Source organism: Capsicum annuum, chromosome 9 (assembly GCF_002878395.1).
Source record: "Capsicum annuum cultivar UCD-10X-F1 chromosome 9, UCD10Xv1.1, whole genome shotgun sequence".
NCBI classification, from domain to species: Eukaryota; Viridiplantae; Streptophyta; class Magnoliopsida; order Solanales; family Solanaceae; genus Capsicum; species Capsicum annuum.
In genome coordinates this window covers 133,278,811-133,299,925 of record NC_061119.1, presented here as the reverse complement: position 1 = coordinate 133,299,925, position 21,115 = coordinate 133,278,811, and the positions used below count along the sequence as shown (strand labels likewise).

Sequence of the window (21,115 nt, the reverse complement as noted above, 5' to 3'; positions counted from 1 at the left end):
ATTGAGAATGGATGTCTGATGCATAATTACGTGACTGCACTGATATATGCATGCATGACTGGATAAGCAAGGGTACTTAGTACCATGTTTGTAACAGGGATCATAGCAGGGAACTGAGTAAGTTTAAGAAAACTATTACGTGAGTGAAAAACACTGATGACCCCATGATTAAGCTAGATATGTGCATGAACTGGAACCTAAGAACATGACTAAGGCTAAACAATGAGATAAAAACTGAATTTCATAAAATGAACTGAGTCTCTGAATACTTGGCCCATAGCTGAGGTTGGGACTTTAGGGGTTAACTTATGATTGCTCTCTATTATGAACTGGATTCTTTATTCGAAGAGAATAGAGGGCTTGTTTCTTCAGAGTTTTTAAGATTAATTGAGTATAAGTTGCTGAATTAAGGCAAAAGCTCATGCTATATGGCTTATATAGGTTGGGAAATTGAGCCTTTTATGCCTAGGACACATATTTAATTTCTGAGAAAATTTTTTGATTTTCATCCGTGGAACGACGCGCCACTATCACGCTAAGTCACTGGAAAGTGAGAAATGGGAAGTTGGACGGTGGAGCAACGTGGAGCTATCGCGTTGCCACCTTAACTGCGACCAGGGTGTTTGGAACGACGTGCCACTATCATGGAGAAACACTAGAAATTGACAATTGTCATTTGAGCTATCACCGCGATGAGCTGAAGGCTTGGGTGATACACTGTCTCTCTAAAAAGGCTCTAACTCTTCACCCGGATGTCAGATTTGGGCGAATTTGGTATCGATGGAAAGCTTATTGAATTTATCACCTGAAAAAAGTGAAAGTACTTAAAATACCATATTTAAAAAAGTGGATTCATCTTTCAAAGAAAGATTCTAACATTCATGGGAAACTTTTTGAGCTAGGAATAGTGCAGGGTATTGCAATATCTCTTACTTGGGGACATCTATCCTCGAATGAGACTGTCATACAATCACATAACTGACATGACTGATGGCTAAATATAAAATTCTAAATATGCAAATCAAATGCATGACCAATAAGATGGATTCATGTTTATCTGATGCATAGCTGATAATTGACTTACGATTACATGACTGAATTTTCATATGCACTGAACTTCTCACATTGAGTATGCATGTTTGATGCATAATTACATGAATGCACTGATATATGCCTGCATGACTAAATATGCAAGGGTACTTAGTCCCAAGTTCGTAACGGGGATCATAGCAGGGAACTCAGTAAGTTTAAGAAAACTGTTACGTGTGTGAAAAACACTGATGACCCTATGATTAAGCTAGATGTATGCATGAACTGGAACCTTAGAACATGACTAAGGCTAAACCATGAGATAAATACCAAATTTTGTAAAATGAACTAAGTCTCTGGATACTTCACCCATAGCTAAGGTTGGGACTTTAGGGGTTAACTTATGATTGCTCTCTATTATGAACGGGATTCTTTATTCGAAGAAAATAGAGGGCTTGTTTCTAAAGAGTTTTTTAGATTAATTGAGTATAAGTTGCTGAATTACGGCAAAATCTCATGCTATACGGCTTATATAGGGAGAGAAATCAAGCCTTTTAAACCTAGGACACATATTTAATTTCTGAGAAAATTTCTCGATTTTCATCCTTGGAACGACGTGCCACTATTGCACAAAGCCACTGGAAAGTGACCAATGGGAAGTTGCACGGTTGCGCAATGTGGAGACATCGCGTTGCCACCTTGTCTGCGACCTGGATGCTTGGAACAATGCTCCACCGTCATTGAGAAACACTGGAAATTGCCAATTGTCATTTGAGCTATCTCCGCGACGCACTGAAGGATTGGGTGACACACTGTCTCACTAAAAAGGCTCAAACTTTTCACCCGGGTGTCGGATTTTGGCGAATTTGGTATCGATGGAAAGCTTATTGAATTTATCACCTAAAAAAAGTAAAAATGTTCAATATACCATACGTACAAAAGTGGATTAATCTTTCAAAGAAAGATTCTAACATTTTAGGGAAACTTTTTGAGCTAGGAAAAGTACGGGGTATTGCAATATCTCCCCCTTGAGGAAATCCATCCTTGAATGAGACTGTCATACAATCACATGACTGACATGAACGATGGCTAAATATAATATTCTGAACATGCAAATCTAATGTATGACAAATAAGATGGATTTATGCTTATCTGATGCATAGTTGATAATTGATTTATATGTACATGACTGAATATTCATATGAACATAACTTCTCGCATTAGGAATAGATGTTTGATGCATAATTACATGACTACACTGATATATGCATGCATGACTGAATATACAAGGGTACTTAGTACCAAGTTTGTAACAGGGATCATAGCTGGGAACTGAGTAAGTTTAAGAAAACTGTTACGTGAGTGAAAAACACTGATGACCACATGATTAAGCTAGATGTATGCATGAACTTGAACCTGAGAACATGACAAAGGCTAAACCATGAGATAAAAAGTTAATTTCATAAAATGAACTGAGTCTCTGGATACTTCACCCATAGATGAGGTTGGGACTTTAGGGGTTAACTTATGATTGCTCTCTATTATGAACTGGATTCTTTATTCGAAGAGAACAGAGGGCTTGTTTCTTAAGAGTTTTTTAGATTAATTGAGTAAAAGTTTATGAATTCAGGCAAAATCTCATGCTATACGGCTTTTTTAGGGAGAGAAATCGTGCCTTTTAGCCCTAGGACACATATTTAATTTCTGAGAAAATTTCTCAATTTTCATCCTTGGAACAATGCGCCACTATCTCGCCAAGTCACTAGAAAGTGACAAATGAGAAGTTGCACGGTGGCGCAACGTGGAGCTATCGCGTTGCCACCTTGCCTGTGATCTAGAAGTTTGAAACGAAGCCCCACTGTCATTGTGAAACAATGGAAATTGACAATTGTCATTTGAGCTATCTCCGCGACTCAATGAAGGCTTGGGTGACATACTGTCTCACTAAAAAGGCTTTGGTATCGATGGAAAGCTTATTGAATTTATCATCTAAAAAAGGTGAAAATATTTAAAATACCATATGTACAAAAGTGGGTTCATCTTCCAAAGAAAGATTCTAACATTCTTGGGAAACTTTTTGAGCTAGGAAATGTATGAGGTATTGTAATATCTCCCCTTTGGGGAAATCCATCCTCGAATGAGACTATCACACAATCACATGACTAACATGACTAATGGCTAAATATAACATTCTGAACATGCAAATCTAATGCAAGACAGATAAGATGGATTCATGTTTATCTGATGCATAGCTGATAATTGACTTACGAGTATATGACATAATATTCATATGAACTGAACTTCTCGCATTGAGAATGCATGTCTGATGCATAATTACATGACTGCACTGATATATGCATGCATGACTGAATATGAAAGGGTACTTGGTACCAAGTTTGTAACGGGGATCATAGCAGGGAATTGAGTAAGTTTAAGAAAACTGTTACGTGAGTTAAAAGCATTAACGACCACATTATTAAGGTAGATGTTTGCATGAACTGGAACCTGAGAACATGACAAGGCTAAACCATAATATAAAACCTGAATTTCGTAAAATGAAATGAGTCTCTGGATACTTGGCCCATAGATGAGGTTGGGACTTTAAGGGTTAACTTATGACTACTCTATATTATGAAATGGATTCTTTATTCGAAGAGAATAGAGTGCTTGTTTCTTAAGAGTTTTTTAGATTAATTGAGTATAAGTTGCTGAATTACGACAAAATCTCAGGCTATACGGCTTATATAGGTTGGGAAATCGAGCTTTTTAACCCTAGGACACATATTTAATTTCTGATAAAGTTTCTCAATATTCATCATTGGAACGATGTGCCACTATCTCGCCAAGTCACTGGAAAGTGACAAATGGGAAATTGCACGGTGGTATAATGTATTGCCACCTTGTCTGCGACCTTGAAGTTTGGAACGATGCACCATTGTCTTGGAGAAACACTAGACCTTGACAATTGTCATTTGAACTATCTCCGCGATGCGCTGAAGGCTTGGGTTACACACTGTCTCACTAAAAAGGCTTTAGCTCTTCACCCGGGTGTCGAATTTGGGCGAATTTGGTATCGATGGAAAGCTTATTGAATTTATCACCTAAAAAATAGTGAAAATATTTAAATAACTTATGTACAAAAGTGGATTCATCTTTCAAAGAAAGATTCAAACATTCTTGGGAACTTTTTAAGCTAGGAAAAGTATGGGCTATTGGAATATCTCCCCTTTAGGGACATCCATCCTCGAATGAGACTGTCACACAATCACATGACTGACATGACTTATGGCTAAATATAACATTCAGAACATGCAAATCTAATGCATGACAAATAAGATGCATTCATGCTTATATGATGCATAGCTGATAATTGATTTATATGTACATGATTGAATATTCATATTAACTAAACTTCCCACAATGAGAATGGATGTCTGATGCATAATTACATGACTGCACTGATATATGCATGCATGACTGAATATGCAAGGGTAGTTAGTACCATGTTTGTAACAATGATCATAGTAGGGAACTGAGTAAGTTTAAGAAAACTATTACGTGAGTGAAAAACACTGATGACCCTATGATTAAGCTAGAAGTATGCATGAAATGGAACCTGAGAACATGACTAAGGCTAAACCATGAGATAAAAACTTTATTTCGTAAAATGAACTGAGTCTCTGGATACTTGGCCTATAGCTGAGGTTGGGACTTTAGGGGTTAACTTATGATTGCTCTCTATTATGAACTAGATGTTTTATTCGAAGAGAATAAAGCGCATGTTTCTTAAGAGTTTTTTAGATTAATTGAGTATAAGTTGCTGAATTATGGCAAAATCTTATGCTATGCTTATATAGGGAGAGAAATCGAGCCTTTTAACCCTTGGACACATATTTAATTTTTGGGAAAATTTCTCAATTTTCATCCTTGGAATGACGTGCCACCATCTCGTCAAGTCACTGGAGAGTGACAAATGGGAAGTTGCACGGTGGCGCAACATGGAGCTATCGCATTGCCACCTTGTCTGCGACCTGGAAGTTTGGAACGACGGGCCACTGTCTTGGAGAAACACTGGAATTTGACAATTGATATTTGAGCAATCTCCGCGATGCAGTGAAGGCTTGGGTGACACACTGTCTCATTAAAAGGCTCTAAATCTTCACGTGGGTGTTGGATTTGGGCGAATTTGGTATTGATGTAAAGATTATTGAATTTATCACCTAAAAAAAGTGAAAATATTTAAAATACCATATGTACAAAAGTGGATTCATCTTTCAAAGAAAGATTATAACATTCTTGGGAAACTTTTAGAGCTAAGAAAAGTATAGGGCATTGCAATATCTCCCCCTTGGGGACATCCATCCTGGAATAAGACTGTCACACAATCACATGACTGCCATGACTGATGGCTAAATATAACATTCTGAACATGAAAATCTAATGCATGACAAATAAGATGGATTCATGCTTATCTGATGCATAATTACATGACTTCACTAATATATATGCATGCATGACTAAATATACAAGGGTACTTAGTACCAAGTTTGTAACAGGTATCATAGCAGGGAACTGAGTAAGTTTAAAAAAACTATTACGTGAGAGATAAAACCAGAATTTCGTAAAATGAACTGAATCTCTTGATACTTGGCCCATTGCTAAGGTTGGGACTTTAGGGTATAACTTATGATTGCTCTCTATTATGAACTGGATTCTTTATTCGAAGAGAATGGAGGGCTTGTTTCTTAAGAGTTTTTTAGATTAATTGAGTATAACTTGCTTAATTACGGTATAATCTCATGCTATCTGGCATATATAGGTTGCAAATTCGAGCGTTTTAACACTACGACACATATTTAATTTCTTAGAAAATTTCTTGATTTTCATCCTTGGAACGACGCGCTACTATCGTGCCAAATCACTGGAAAGTGAAAAATGGGAAGTTGCACGATGGCGCAACGTGTAGCAATCATGTTGCCACCTTGCCTGTGACCTGGAAGTTTGGAACGACGTACCACTATCATGGAGAAATACTGGAAATTGACAATTGCCATTTGAGCTATCTTCGCGATGAGCTGAAGGCTTGGGTGACACACTGTCTCTCTAAAAAGGCTCTAACTCTTCACCCGAGTGTCGAATTTGGGCGAATTTGGTATCGATGGAAAGCTTATTGAATTTATCACCTAAAAAAGTGAAGATTTTTAAAATACCATATGTACAAAAGTGGATTCATCCTTCAAAAAAATATTCTAACATTTTAGAGAAACAATCCGAGCTAGGAAAAGTACGGTGTATTGCAATATCTCCCCCTTGAGGACATCCATTCTCGAATGAAACTGTCATACAATCAAATGACCGACCTAACTGATGCCTAAATATAACATTTTGAACATACAAATCAAATGCATGACAAATAAGATGGATTCATGCTTATCTAATGCATAGCTGATAATTGATTTATATGTACATGACTGAATATTCAGATGAACTGAACTTCTCGCATTGAGAATGGATGTCTGATGTATAATTACATGACTACACTGATATATGCATGCATGACTGAATATGCAAGGGTACCTAGTACCAAGTTTGTAACAGGGATCATAGCAGGGAACTGAGTATGTTTAACAAAACTATTACGTGAGTGAAAAACACTGATGACCCCATGATAAGGCTAGTTGTATGCATGAGCTAGAACCTGAGAAAATGACTTAGGCTAAACCATGAGATAAAACCTGAATTTCATAAAATAAACTAAGTCTCTTGATATTTGGCCCATAGCTGAGGTTGGGAATTTAGGGGTTAACTTATGATTGCTCTCTTTTATGAACTGGATTCTGTATTGGAAGAGAACAGAGGGGTTATTTCTTAAGAAGTTTTTAGTTTAATTGAGTATAAGTTGCAGAATTACGGCAAAATCTCATGCTATACGGCTTATATAGGGAGAGAAATTGAGCCTTTTTACCCTAGGACACATATTTAATTTCTAAGAAAATTTCTTGATTTTCATGATTGGAACGACGCGCCACTATTGCGCCAAGTCACTGGAAAGTGACAAATGGGAAGTTGCACGGCGGCGCAACGTGGAGCTATCGCGTTGCAACCTGAAAGTTTGGAACGATGTGCCACTGTCATTGAGAAACACTGGAAATTGACAATTGCCATTTGAACTATCCCCACGACGCGCTGAAGGCTTGGGTGACCCACTGTCTCACTAAAAGGGCTCTAACTCTTCACCCGGGTGACGGATTTGGGCGAATTTGGTATCGATGGAATGCTTAATAAATTTATCACCAAAAAAAAAAATATTTGAAATACCATATGTATAAAAGTGGATTCATCTTTGAAAGAAATATTCTGACATTCTTGGGAAACTTTACGAGTTAGGAAAATTATGGGGAATTGCAATATCTCCCCCTTGGGGACATCCATCCTCTAATGAGACTGTCACACAATCACATGAATGACATGTCTGATGGCTAAATATAACATTCTGAACATGCAAATCTAATGCATGACAAATAACTTGGATTCTTGTTTATCTGATGCATAGCTGATAATTGACTTTCGAGTACATGACTGAATATTCATATGAACTGAACTTCTTGCATTGAGAATGCATGTCTGATGTGTAATTGGATGACTGCACTGATATATTCTTGCATGAATGAATATGCAAGGGTACTTAGTACCAAGTTTGTAACGGGGATCATAGCAGGGAACTTAGTAAGTTTAAGAAAATTGTTACGTGAGTGAAAAACACTGATGACCCCATGATTAAGCTAGATGTATGCATGAACTGGAACCTGAGAACATGACTAAGGATAAACCATGAGATAAAACCTCTATTTCGTAAAATGAACTTATTCTCTGGATAATTGGCCCATAGGTAAGGTTGGCACTTTAGGGGTTAACTTATGATTGCTCTCTATTATGAACTGGATTTTTTATTTGAAGAGAACAGAGGGCTTGTTTCTGAAGAGTTTTTTAGATTAATTGAGTATAAGTTGCTGAATTACGGCAAAATCTCAGGCTATACAGCTTATATAGGTTGGGAAATCGAACCTTTTAACCATAGGACAAATATTTAATTTCTAAGAAAATTTCTCGATTTTCATCCTTCGAACGACGCGCCACTATCTCACCATGTCACTGGAAAGTGACAAATGGGAAGTTGCACAGTGGCGCAATGCATTGCCACCTTGTCTGCGACTTGGAAGTTTGGAACGATGCACCACAGTCATGGAGAAACAGTGGAACTTGACAATTTTCATTTGAGCTGTCTCCGTGATGCGCTGAAGGCTTGGGTGACACACTGTCTCACTAAAAAGGTTCTAACTCTTCACCCGGGTGTCGGATTTGGGCGAATTTGGTATTGATGGAAAGCTTATTGAATTTATCACCTAAAAAATGAAAATATTATTTACTATATGTTCAAAAGTAGATTCATCTTTCAACGAAAGATTCTAACATTCATAGCCAAGAACTGAGTAAGTTTAAGAAAACTGTTACGTGAGTGAAAAACACAGATGACCCCATGATTAAGCTAGATGTATGCATGAACTGGAACCTGAGAACATGACTAAGGCTTAACCATGAGATAAAACCTGAATTTCATAAAATGAACTGAGTCTCTGGATACTTGGCCCATAGATGAGGTTGGGACTTTAGGAGTTAACATATGATTGCTATCTATTATGAACTGTATTCTTTATTCGAAGAGAACAGAGGGCTTGTTTCTTAAGAGTTTTTTAGATTAATTGAGTATAATTTTCTGAATTACGGCAAAATCTTTGGCTATATGGCTTATATAGGTTTGGAAATCGAGCCTTTTAACCTTAGGAAAAATATTTAATTTATGAGAAAATTTCTCGATTTTCATCCATGGAACGATCCACCACTATCTCACCAAGTCACTAGAAAGTGACAAATGGGAAGTTGCACAGTGGCGCAACGTGGACCTATCACGTTGCCACCTTCTATGCGACCTGGAAGTTTGGAACGATGCGCCACTATCATGGAGTAACACTGGAACTTGACAATTGCCATTTGAGCTATCACCGCGACGCGCAGAAGGCTTGGGTGACACATTGTCTTACTAAAAATGCTCTAACTCTTCAACCAGGTGTCGGATTTGGGTAAATTTGATATCGATGGATAGCTTATTGAATTTATCACCTATAAAAAGTGAAAATATTTAAAATAACATATGTAAAAAAGTGGATTCATCTTTCAAAGAAAGATTCTAACATTCTTGGGAAACTTTTTGAGCTAGGAAAAGTACGGGGTATTGCAATATCTTCCCCTTGGGGACATCCATCCGCGAATAAGACTGTCACACAATCACATGATTGACATGACTGATGGCTAAATATAACATTCTGAACATGCAAATCTAATGCATGACAAATAAGATGGATTCATGCATATCTGATGCATCGCTGATAATTGACTATCGAGTACATGACTGAATCTTCATATGAACGTGAACTTTTCGCATTCAGAATGAATGTCCGATGCATAATTACATCACTGCACTGATTTATGCATGCATGACTGATTATGCAAAGGAACTTAGTACCATGTTCGTAACGGGGATCATAGCAGGGAGCTAAGTAAGTTTAAGAATACTGTTACGTGAGTGAAAAACAGTGATGTCCCCATGATTAAGCTAGATGTATGTATGAACTTGAACCTGAGGACATGACTAAGGCTAAACCATGAGATAGAAACTGAATTTCGTAAAATAAACTGAGTCTCTGGATACTTAGCCCATAGCTGAGTTTGGGACTTTAGGGGTTAACTTATGATTGCTCTCTATTATGAACTGGATTCTTTATTCGAAAAGAACAGAGGGCTTGTTTCTTTAGAGGTTTTTAGATTAATTGAGTATAAGTTGCAGAATTACGGCAAAATCACATACTATACGGCTTATATAGCTTGGGAAATTGAGCCTTTTAACCCTAGGACACATATTTAATTTCTGAGAAAATTTCTCTACTTTCAACCTTGGAACGAATCGCCACTATCGCGCCAAGTCATTGAAAGTGACAAATGGGAAATCGCGCGATGGCACAATACAGAGCTATCACATGCCACCTTGTCTTCGACCTGGAAGTTTGGAACGATGTGCCACTATCATGGAGAAACACTAGAATTTAACAATTTCTATTTGACCTATCTCCGCGAAGCTCTGAAGGCTTGTGAGACACACTGTCTCACTAAAAAAGGTCTAACTCTTCACCTGGGTATCGGATTTGGGCGAATTTGGAATCGATAGATAGCTTATTGAATTTATCACCTAAAAAGGTGAAAATATTTATATACCATATGTTCAAAAGTGGATTCATCTTTCAAAGAAAGATTCTAACATTCTTGGGAAACTTTTCGAGCTAGGAAAAGTATGGGGTATTGCAATATCTCCCCCTTGAGGAAATCCATCATCGAATGAGACTGTCACCCAATCTCGTGACTTACATGACTCACGGCTAAATATAACATTACGAACCTGCAAATCTAATGCATGACAAATTAGATGGATTCATGCTTATCTGATGTATAGCTGATAATTGACTTATGAGTGCAAGACTGAATATTCATATGAACTGAACTTCTCGCTTTGAGAATGCATGTCTGATGCATAATTACATGACTGCACTGATATATGCATGCATGATTGAATATGCAAGGGTACTTAGCACCATGTTCGTAATAGGGATCATAGCAGGGAATTGAGTAAGTTTAGAAAACTATTACGTGAGTGAAAAGCACTGATGCACCAATGATTAAGCTAGATGTATGCATGAACGGGAGCATGAGAACCTGACTAAGGCTAAATAATGAGATAAAAATTGAATTTTGTAAAATGAACGAAGTCTCTGGATACTTGGCCCATAGCTGAGGTTGGGACTTTAGGGGTAAACTTATGGTTGCTCTCTATTATGAACTGGATTCTTTATTTGAAGAGAACAGAGGGCTTATTTCTTAAGAGTTTTTTAGATTAATTAAGTATAAGTTGCTGAATTACGGCAAAATCTCATGCTATACGGCTTATATAGGTTAGGAAATCGAGCATTTTAACCCTAGGACATATATTTAATTTCTGAGAAAATTTCTCAATTTTCGTCCTTGGAACGATGCGCCACTATCGCGCCAAGTTATTGAAAAGTGACAAATGCGAAGTTGCACGGTGGTGCAACATGGAGCTATCGCATTGCCACCTTGTTTGTGACCTGAAAGTTTTGAACGACGCGCCACTGTCATGGAGAAACACTGGAAATTGACAATTTCCATTCGAGCTATCTCGACGACGTACTGCAGGCTTGGGTGACACACTGTCTCACTAAAAAGGCTCTAACTTTTCACCCGGCTGTCGGATTTTGACGAATTTGGTATCGATCGAAAGCTTATTCAATTTATCACCTAAAAAAAGTGAAAATATTTAAAATACCATATGTACAAAAGTGGATTCATCTTTCAAAGAAATATTCTAACATTCTTGGGAAACTTTTCGAGCTAGGAAAAGTACTGTGTATTGCAATATCTCCCCATTGGGGACATCCATTCTTGAATAAGACTGTCAGACAATCACATGACTGATGGCTAAATATAACATTCTGAACATGCAAATCTAATGCATGACAAATAAGATGGATTCATGCTTATCTGATGCATAGCTGATAATTGACTTACGAGTACATGACTGAATATTTATATGAACTGAACTTCTCGCATTGGGAATGCCTGTCTGATGCATAATTACATCACTTCACTGATTTATGCATGCATGACTGAATATGCAAGTGTACTTAGTACCAAGTTCGTAACAGGGATCATAGCAGGGAACTGAGTAAGTTTAAGAAAACCGTTATGTGAGTGAAGAAAACACTGATGACCCCATGATTAAGCTAGATGTATGCATGAAATGGAACCTAAGAACATGTCTAAGGATAAACCATGAGAAAAAAACTAAATTTCGTAAAATGAACTGAGTCTCTAGATACTTGGACCGTAGCTGAGGTTGGGAGTTTAGGGGTTAACTTATGATTGCTCTCTATTATGAATTGGATTCTTCATTCGAAGAGAGCATAGGGCTTGTTTCTTGAGAGTTTTTTAGATTGATTGAGTATAAGTTGCTAAATTGAGGCAAAATATCATGCTATACGGCTTATATAGGAAAGGAAATTGAGCCTTTTAACCCAAGGACACATATTTAATTTCTGAGAAAATTTCTCAATTTTGATCCTTGGAATGACACGCCACTATCACACCAAGTTACTGGAAAGTGACAAATGGGAAGTTGCACGGTGGCGCAACACGGAGCTATCGCGTTGCCACCTTGTCTTCAACCTGGAAGTTTGTAATGATGCGCCACTATCATGGAGAAACACTAGAATTTGATAATTTCCATTTGAGCTATCTCTGCGAAGCTCTGAAGGCTTGGGTGACATAATATCTCACTAAAAACACTCTAACTCATCACCCGGATGTCGGATTTGGGCGAATTTGGTATCGATGGAAAGCTTATTGAATTTATCACCTAAAAAAAAGTGTATATATATAAAATACCATATGTAAAAGAGTGGATTCAACTTTCAAATAAAGATTCTAACAATCTTGGAAAGCTTTTCGAGCTAGGAAAAGTATGGGGTATTGCAATATCTCCCAATTGGGGACATCCATCCTTGAATGAGACTGTCATATAATCACATGACTGACATGAGTCATGGCTAAATATAACATTCTGAACATGCAAATTTAATGCACGACAAATAAGATGGATTCATGCTTATCTGATGCATAACTGATAATTCACTTACGAGTACATGACTGAATATTTATATAAACTGAACTTCTCGCATTTAGAATGCTTGTCTGATGCATAATTACATCACTGCACTGATTTATGCATGCATGACTGCATATGCAAGTGTACTTAATACCAAGTTTGTAACAGGGATCATAGCAGGGAACTGAGTAAGTTTAAGAAAATTATTACGTGAGTGAAAAACGCTGATGACCCCATGATTAAGCTAGATGTATGCATGAACTGGAACCTGAGAACATGACTAAGGCTAAACCATGAGATAAAAACTGAATTTCGTAAAATTAACTGATTCTTTGGATACTTGGCCCATAGCTGAGGTTGGGACTTTAGGGGTTAACTTATGATTGCTCTCTATTATGAACTGGATTCTTTATTCGAAGAGAATAGAAGGCTTGATTCTTAAGAGATTTTAGATTAATTGAGTATAAGTTGTTGAATTAGGGCAAAATCTCATGCTACACGGCTTATATAGGTTGGGAAATCAAGCCTTTTAACCCTAGGACACATATTTAATTTATAAGAAAATATCTCGATTTTCATCCTTGGAACGACGCGCCACTATCGCGCCAAGTCACTGGAATGTGACAAATAGGAAGTTGCACGGTGGTGCAACGTGGAGTTATCGCATTGCCACCTTGTCTGCGACCTGGACGATTGGAACGACGCACCACTGTCATGGAGAAACACTGGAAATTGACAATTTCCATTCGAGCTATTTGCACTACACGCTGAAGGCTTTGGTGATACACTGTCTCACTAAAAAAGCTTTAACTCTTTACCCGGGTGTCGGATTTGGGCAAATTTGGTATCGATGGAAATCTTATTGATTTTATCACCTAAAAAAGTGAGAATATATAAAATACCATATGTAAAAAAGTGGATTCATCTTTTAAAGAAAGATTCTAACATTCTTGGGAAACTTTTCGAGCAAGGAAAAGTACGGGGTATTGCAATATCTCCCCCTTGGGGACATCCATCCTCGAATTAGACTGTCACACAATCACATGACTGCCATGACTAATGGCTAAATATAACATTCTAAACATGCAAATCTAATGCATAACAAATAAGATGGATTCATGCTTATCTGATGCATAGCTGATAATTGAATTACGAGTACATGACTGAATATACATATTAACTGAACTTCTTGCATTGAGAATGCATGTCCGATGCATAATTACATGAATGCACTGATATATGCATTCATGACTGAAAATGCAAGGGTACTTAGTACAAAGTTCATAACGGGGATCATAGCAAGGAACTGAGTAAGTTTAAGAAGACTGTTACGTGAGTGAAAAACACTTATGACCCCATGATTAAGCTAGATGTATCCATGAACTGGAACCTGAGAACATGACTAAGGCTAAACCATGAGATAAAAACTGAATTTCATAAAATAAACTGAGTCTCTGGATACTTGGCCCATAGCTGAGGTATGGACTTTAGGGGTTAACATATGATTGCTCTCTATTATGAACTGGATTCTTTATTCGAAGAGATTAGAGGGGTTATTTCTTAAGATTTTTTTAGATTAATTGAGTATAAGTTGCTGAATTATGGCAAAATCTCATGCTATACGTCTTTTCTAGGGAGGGAAATCGAGCCTTTTAACCCTAGGACACATATTTAATTTCTGAGAAAATTTCTCGATTTTCATCCTTAAAACGATGCGCCATTATCTCGCCAAGTCACTGGAAAGTGACAAATGGGAAGTTCCATGGTGGCGCAACGTGGATTTGTTGCATTACCACCTTGTTTTCGACCTGGAAGTTTGGTGCGATGTGCCACTATCATGGAGAAACACTAGAATTTGACAATTGCCATTTGACCTATCTCTACGACGCGTTGAAGGCCTTGTTGATACACTGACTCAGTAAAAAGCCTCAAACTCTTCACCCGGGTGTCGAATTTGGGAGAATTTGGTATTAATGGAAAGCTTATTGAATTTATCAAGTAAAAAAAGTGAAAATCTTTTAAATACCATATGTACAAAAGTGGATTCATCTTTCAAAGAAAGATTCTAACATTCATGGGAAACTTTTCGAGCTAGGAAAAGTACGGGGTATTGCAATATCTCCCCCTTGGGGACATCCATCCTCGAATGAGACTGTCACACAATCACATGACCGCCATGACAGATGGCTAAATATAACATTCTAAACATGCAAATCTAATGACCAATAAATAAGATGGATTCATGCTTATCTAATGCATAGCTAATAATTGACTTGCGAGTACATGATGGAATTTTCATATGAACTAAACTTCTCGCATTGATAATGCATGTATGATGCATAATTATATCACTGCACTGATTTATGCACGCATGACTGAATATGCAAGTGTACTTAGTACCTAGTTTGTCATGGGGATCATAACAGGGAACTAAGTACGTTTAAGAAAACTATTATGTGAGTGAAAAACACGGATGACCCCATGATTAGGCTAGATGTATGCACGAACTGGAACCTGAGAACATCACTAAGGCTAAAAGAAGAGATAAAAACTTTATTTTGTAAAATAAACTGAGTCTCTGGATACTTGGCCCATAGATGAGGTTGGGACTTTAGGGGTTAACTTATGATTGCTCTCTATTATGAACTGGATTCTTTATTCGAAGAGAATAGAGGGCTTGTTTCTTAAGGGTTTTTTAGATTAATTGAGCATAAGTTGCTGAATTACGGCAAAATCTCATGTTATACGGCTTATATAGGTTGGGAAATTGAACCTTTTAACCCTAGGACACATATATAATTTCTATGAAAATATCTCAATTTTCGTCCTTGGAACGACACGCCACTATCGCACCAAGTCACTCGAATGTGACAAATGGGATGTTGCACGGTGGCGCAACGTGGACCTATCACATTTCCACCTTGTCTGCGACCTGGAAGTTTGGAATGATGCACTACTGTCAGGTAGAAACACTGGAAATTGACAATTTCCATTCGAGCTATTTACACTACGCGCTGAAGGCTTTGGTGACACAATGTCTCACTAAAAAGGCTCTAACTCTTTACCCGGGTGCCGGATTTGGGCGAATTTGGTATCGATGGAAAGCTTATTGAATTTATCACCTAAAAAAAGTGAAAATATTTAAAATACCATATGTACAATAGTGGATTCATCTTTTAAAGAAAGATTCTAACATTCTTGGGAAACTTTTCGAGCTAGGAAAAGTACGGGGTATTGCAATATCTCCCTCTTGGGGACATCTATCCTCGAATTAGACTGTCACACAATCATATAACTGCCATGATTGATGGCTAAATATAACATTCTTAACATGCATATCTAATGCATGACAAATAAGATGGATTCATGCTTATCTGATGCATAGCAGATAATTCACGTATGAGTACATGACTTAATATTTATATGAACCAAACTTTTCGCTTTGAGAATGCATGTCTTATACATAATTACATGACTGCACTGATTTATGCATGCATGACTAAGTATACAAGGGTACTTAGCACGAAGTTCATTATAGGGATCACAGCAGGGAACTGAGTATGTTTAAGAAAATTGTTATATGAGTGAAAAGCACTGATGACCCCATGATTAAGCTAGATGTATGCATGAATGGGAACCTAAGAACATGACTAAGTCTAAACCTTGAGATAAAAACTAAATTTCGCAAAATGAACTGAGTCTTGGGATACTTGGACCATAGCTAAGGTTGGGACTTTAGCGGTTAACTTATGATTACCCTCTATTATGAAGTAGATTCATTATTCGAAAAGAACAGAGGGCTTGTTTATTGAGAGTTTTTTAGATTGATTGAGTATAAGTTGCAGAATTACGACAAAATCTCATGGTATAGGGCTTATATAGGGAGGTAAATCGAGCCTTTTAACCCTAGGACACATATTAAATTTCTGAGAAAATTTCTCGATTTTCATCCTTGGAACGACGCGGCACTATCTCGCCAAGTCACTGGAAAGTGACAAATGGGAAGTTGCACGGTGGTGCAACGTGGATCTATTGCATTACCACTTTGGTTTCGACCTGGAAGTTTGGTGCGATCTTCCACTACCATGGAGAAACACTAGAATTTTACAATTGCCATTTGAGCTATCTCCATGACGCGCTAAAGGCTTGGGTGATACACTGTCTCACTAAAAAGCCTCCAACTTTTCACCCGGGTGTCGGATTTAGGCGAATTTGGTATCAATGGAAAGCTTATTGTATTTGTCACCTAAAACAAGTGAAAATCTTTTAAATAACATATGTACAAAAGTGGATTCATCTTTCAAAGAAAGATTCTAACATTCTTGGGAAACTTTTCGAGCTAGGAAAAGTACGGGGTATTGCAATATCACCCCCTTAGGGACATCCATCCTCGAATGAGACTGTCACACAATCATATGACTGCCATGACTGATGGCTAAATATAACATTCTGAACATGGAAATCTAATGCCCGATAAATAAGATGGATTCATGCTTATCTGATGCATAGCTGATAATTGACTTACGAGTACATGACGGAATATTCATATGAACTAAACTTCTCGCATTGAGAATACATGTCCGATGCATAATTACATGACTGCACTGATATATGCATGCATGACTAAATATGCAAGCGTACTTAGTACCAAGTTCGTAACTGGGATCATAGCAGGGAACTGAGTAAGTTTAAGAAAACTGTTACGTGAGTGAAAAACACTAATGACCCCATGATTAAGCACAGATGTATGCATGAAATGGAACCTGAGAATATGACTAAGGATAAACCATGAGATAAAACCTGAATTTCATAAAATAAACTGAGTCTCTGGATACTTGGCCCATAGCTGAGGTTGGTACTTTAGGGGTTAACTTATTATTGCTCTCTATTACGAATTGGATTATTCATTCGAAGAGAACAGAGGGCTTGTTTCTTAAGAGTTCTTTAGATTAATTCAGTATAAGTTGCTGAATTATGGCAAAATCTTATGCTATACAGCTTATATAGGGATTGAAATAGAGCGTTTTAACCCTAGGACACATATTTAATTTCTTAGAAAATTTCTTGATTTTAAACCTTGGTACGACGCGCCACTATCGCGCTAAGTCACTAGAACGTGACAAATGGGAAGTTGCACGTTGGTGCAATGCGGAGCTATGGTGTTACCACCTTGACTTCGACCTGGAAGTTTGGAACGATGTGCCAATATTGTGGAGAAACACTAGAAATTGAAAATTGAGTTCTGAAGGCTTGGGAGACACACAGTCTCACTAAAAAGGCTATAACTCTTCACCTGGGTGTCGGATTTGGGGGAATTTTGGATCGATGGATAGCTTATTTAATTTATCACCTAAAAAGGTGAAAATATTTAAAATACCATTTGTACAAAAGTGGATTCATCTTTCAAAGAATAATTCTAACATTTTTAGGAAACTTTTCGAGCTAGGAAAAGTATGGGGTATTGCGATATCTCCCCCTTGAGGACATCCATCCTAGAATGAGACTGTCACACAATCTCATGACTTACATGACTGATGGCTAAATATAAAATTACGAACATGCAAATCTAATGCATGACAAATTAGATGGATTCATGCTTATCTGATGCATAGCTGATAATTGACTTATGAGTAAAAGACTGAATATTCATATGAACTGAACTTCTCACTTTGAGAATGCATGTCTGATGCATAATTACATAACTGTACTAATATATATGCATAACTGAATATGCAAGGGTACTTAGCACCATATTCATAACGGGGATCATAATAGGGAACTGAGTAAGTTTAAGAAAACTATTACGTGAGTGAAAAGCACTGATGCACCAATGATTAAGCTAGATGTATGAATGAACGGGAATATGAGAAACTGACTAAGGCTAAATAATTAGATAAAAATTGAATTTTGTAAAATGAACTAAGTCTCTGGATACTTGGCCCATAGCTGAGGTTGGGACTTTAGGTGTAAACTTATGATTCCTCTCTATGATGAACTGGAATTTTTAACCTAAAAGAACAGTGGGCTTGTTTCGTAAGAGTTTTTTTTATTAATTGAGTATAAGTTGCTCAATTACGGCAAAATCTTAGGTTATATGGCTTATATAGGTCAGGAAATCGAGCCTTTTAACCCTTGGAAAAGTATTTAATTTCTGAGAAAATTTCTCGATTTTCTTCCTTTGAATGATGCGCCACTATCGCACCAAGTCACTGGAATGTGACAAATTGGAAGTTGCACGGTGGCGCAATGCGGAGCTTTCGCATTGCCACCTTGTTGCAATCTGGTAGTTTGCGCGACGCGCTACTATCACAGATAAACACTGGAAATTGACAATTGCCATTTGAGCTATCTCTCTGACCCGCTGAAGGCTTGGGTGATACACTGTCTCACTAAAAAGCATCTAACTCTTCACCCGGGTGACGGATTTGGGAGAATTTGGTATCGATGGAAAGCTTATTGAATTTATCACATAAAAAAAGAGAAAATCTTTAAAATACGATATGTACAAAAGTGGATACATCTTTCAAAGAAAGATTCTAACATTCTTGGGAAACTTTTCGAGCTAGTAAAAGTATGGGGCATTGCAATATCTACCCCTTCAGGACATCCATCCCCTAATAAACTGTCACACAATCTCATGACTTACATGACTGATGGCTAAATATAACATTATAAACATGCAAATCTAATGCATGAATAATAAGATGGATTCATACTTATCTGATGCATAGCTGATAATTGACTTATGAGTACATGACTGAATATTCATATGAGCTGAACTTCTCGCTTTAGAATGCATGTCTGATGCATAAATACATGACTGCACAGATATATGCATGCATGACTGAATATGTAAGGGTACTTAGTACTATGTTCGTAACGGAGATCATACCAGGGAACTGAGTAAGTTTAAGAAAATTGTTACGTGAGTGAAAATCACTGATTACCCCATGATTAAGCTAGATGTATGCATGAACGGGAACCTGAGAAAATGACTAAGGCTAAACCATTAGATAAAAACTAAATGTTGTAAATGAACTGAGTCTCTGGATACTTGGCCCATAGCTGATGTTGGGACTTTAGGGATTAACTTATGATTACCCTCTATTATGAACTGGATTCTTTATTCGAAGTGAACAGAGGGCTTGTATCTTGAGAGTTTTTTAGATTGATTGAGTATAAGTTGCTGAATTATAGAAAAATCTCATGCTATACGGCTTATATAGGAAGGGAAATCGAGCCTTTTAACCCTAGGACACATATTTAATTTCTGAGAAAATTTCTCAATTTTCATCCTTGGAACGATGCGCCACTATCTCGCCAAGTCACTGGAAAGTGAAAAATGGGAAGTGGCACGGTGGGGCAACGTGGAGCTATCACATTGCCACCTTTTTTGTGACCTAGAAGTTTGGTGCGACGCGCTACTATCGCAGATAAACACTGGAAATTGACAATTGCCATTTGAGCTATCTCCGCGACACACTGAAGGCTTGGGTGATACACTATCTCACTAAAAAGCCTCTAACTCTTCACCCGGGTGTCGGATTTGGGCGAATTTGGTATCGATGGAAAGATGATTGAATTTATCACCTAAAAAAAGTGAAAATCTTTAAAATAAGATATGTACAAAAGTGGATTCATCATTCAAAGAAAGATTCTAACATTCTTGCGGAACTTTTCGAGCTAGGAAATGTATGGGGCATTGCAATATCTACCCCTTGAGGACATCCATCCTCGAATAAACTATTACACAATCTCATGACTTACATGGCTGATGGCTAAATATAACATTATGAACATGCAAATCTAATGCATGACAAATAATATGGATTCATGCTTATCTGATGCATAGCTGATAATTGACTTATGAGTACATGTCTGAATATTCATATGAACAGACCTTCTCGCTTTGAGAATGCATGTCTGATGCATAATTGAATGACTGCACTAATATATGCATGCATGACTGAATATGCAAGGGTACTTAGCACTATGTTCGTAATGGGGATCACAACAGGGAACTGAGTAAGTTTAAGAAAACTGTTAGGTGAGGGAAAAGCACTAATGACCCCATGATTAAGCTAGATGTATGCATGAACTGGAACCTGAGAACATGACTAAGGATAAACCATGAGATAAAACTAAATTTTGTAAAATGAATTGAGTCTATAGATACTTGGCCCATAGCTGAGGTTGGGACTTTAGGGGTTAACTTATGATTACCCTCTATTATGAGCTGGATTCTTTATTTGAAGAGAACAGAGGGCTTGTTTCTTGAGAGTTTTTTAGATTGATTGA

The 21,115-nt window shown here is 37.4% G+C and overlaps 1 protein-coding gene across 1 annotated transcript in view; it reads left to right on the top strand.

Annotated features, from left to right (window-relative positions):
• The first annotated feature begins 8,195 nt into the window (after nt 1-8,195).
• Nucleotides 8,196-21,115, top strand: part of LOC124887122 (geranylgeranyl pyrophosphate synthase, chloroplastic-like) — a 13,648-nt gene continuing 728 nt past the window's right edge. Inside the window, exon 1 of the mRNA XM_047396305.1 lies at nt 8,196-8,336. Within this exon, the coding sequence (XP_047252261.1) occupies nt 8,196-8,336 (141 nt within the window). The remainder of the gene's footprint in view (nt 8,337-21,115) is intronic.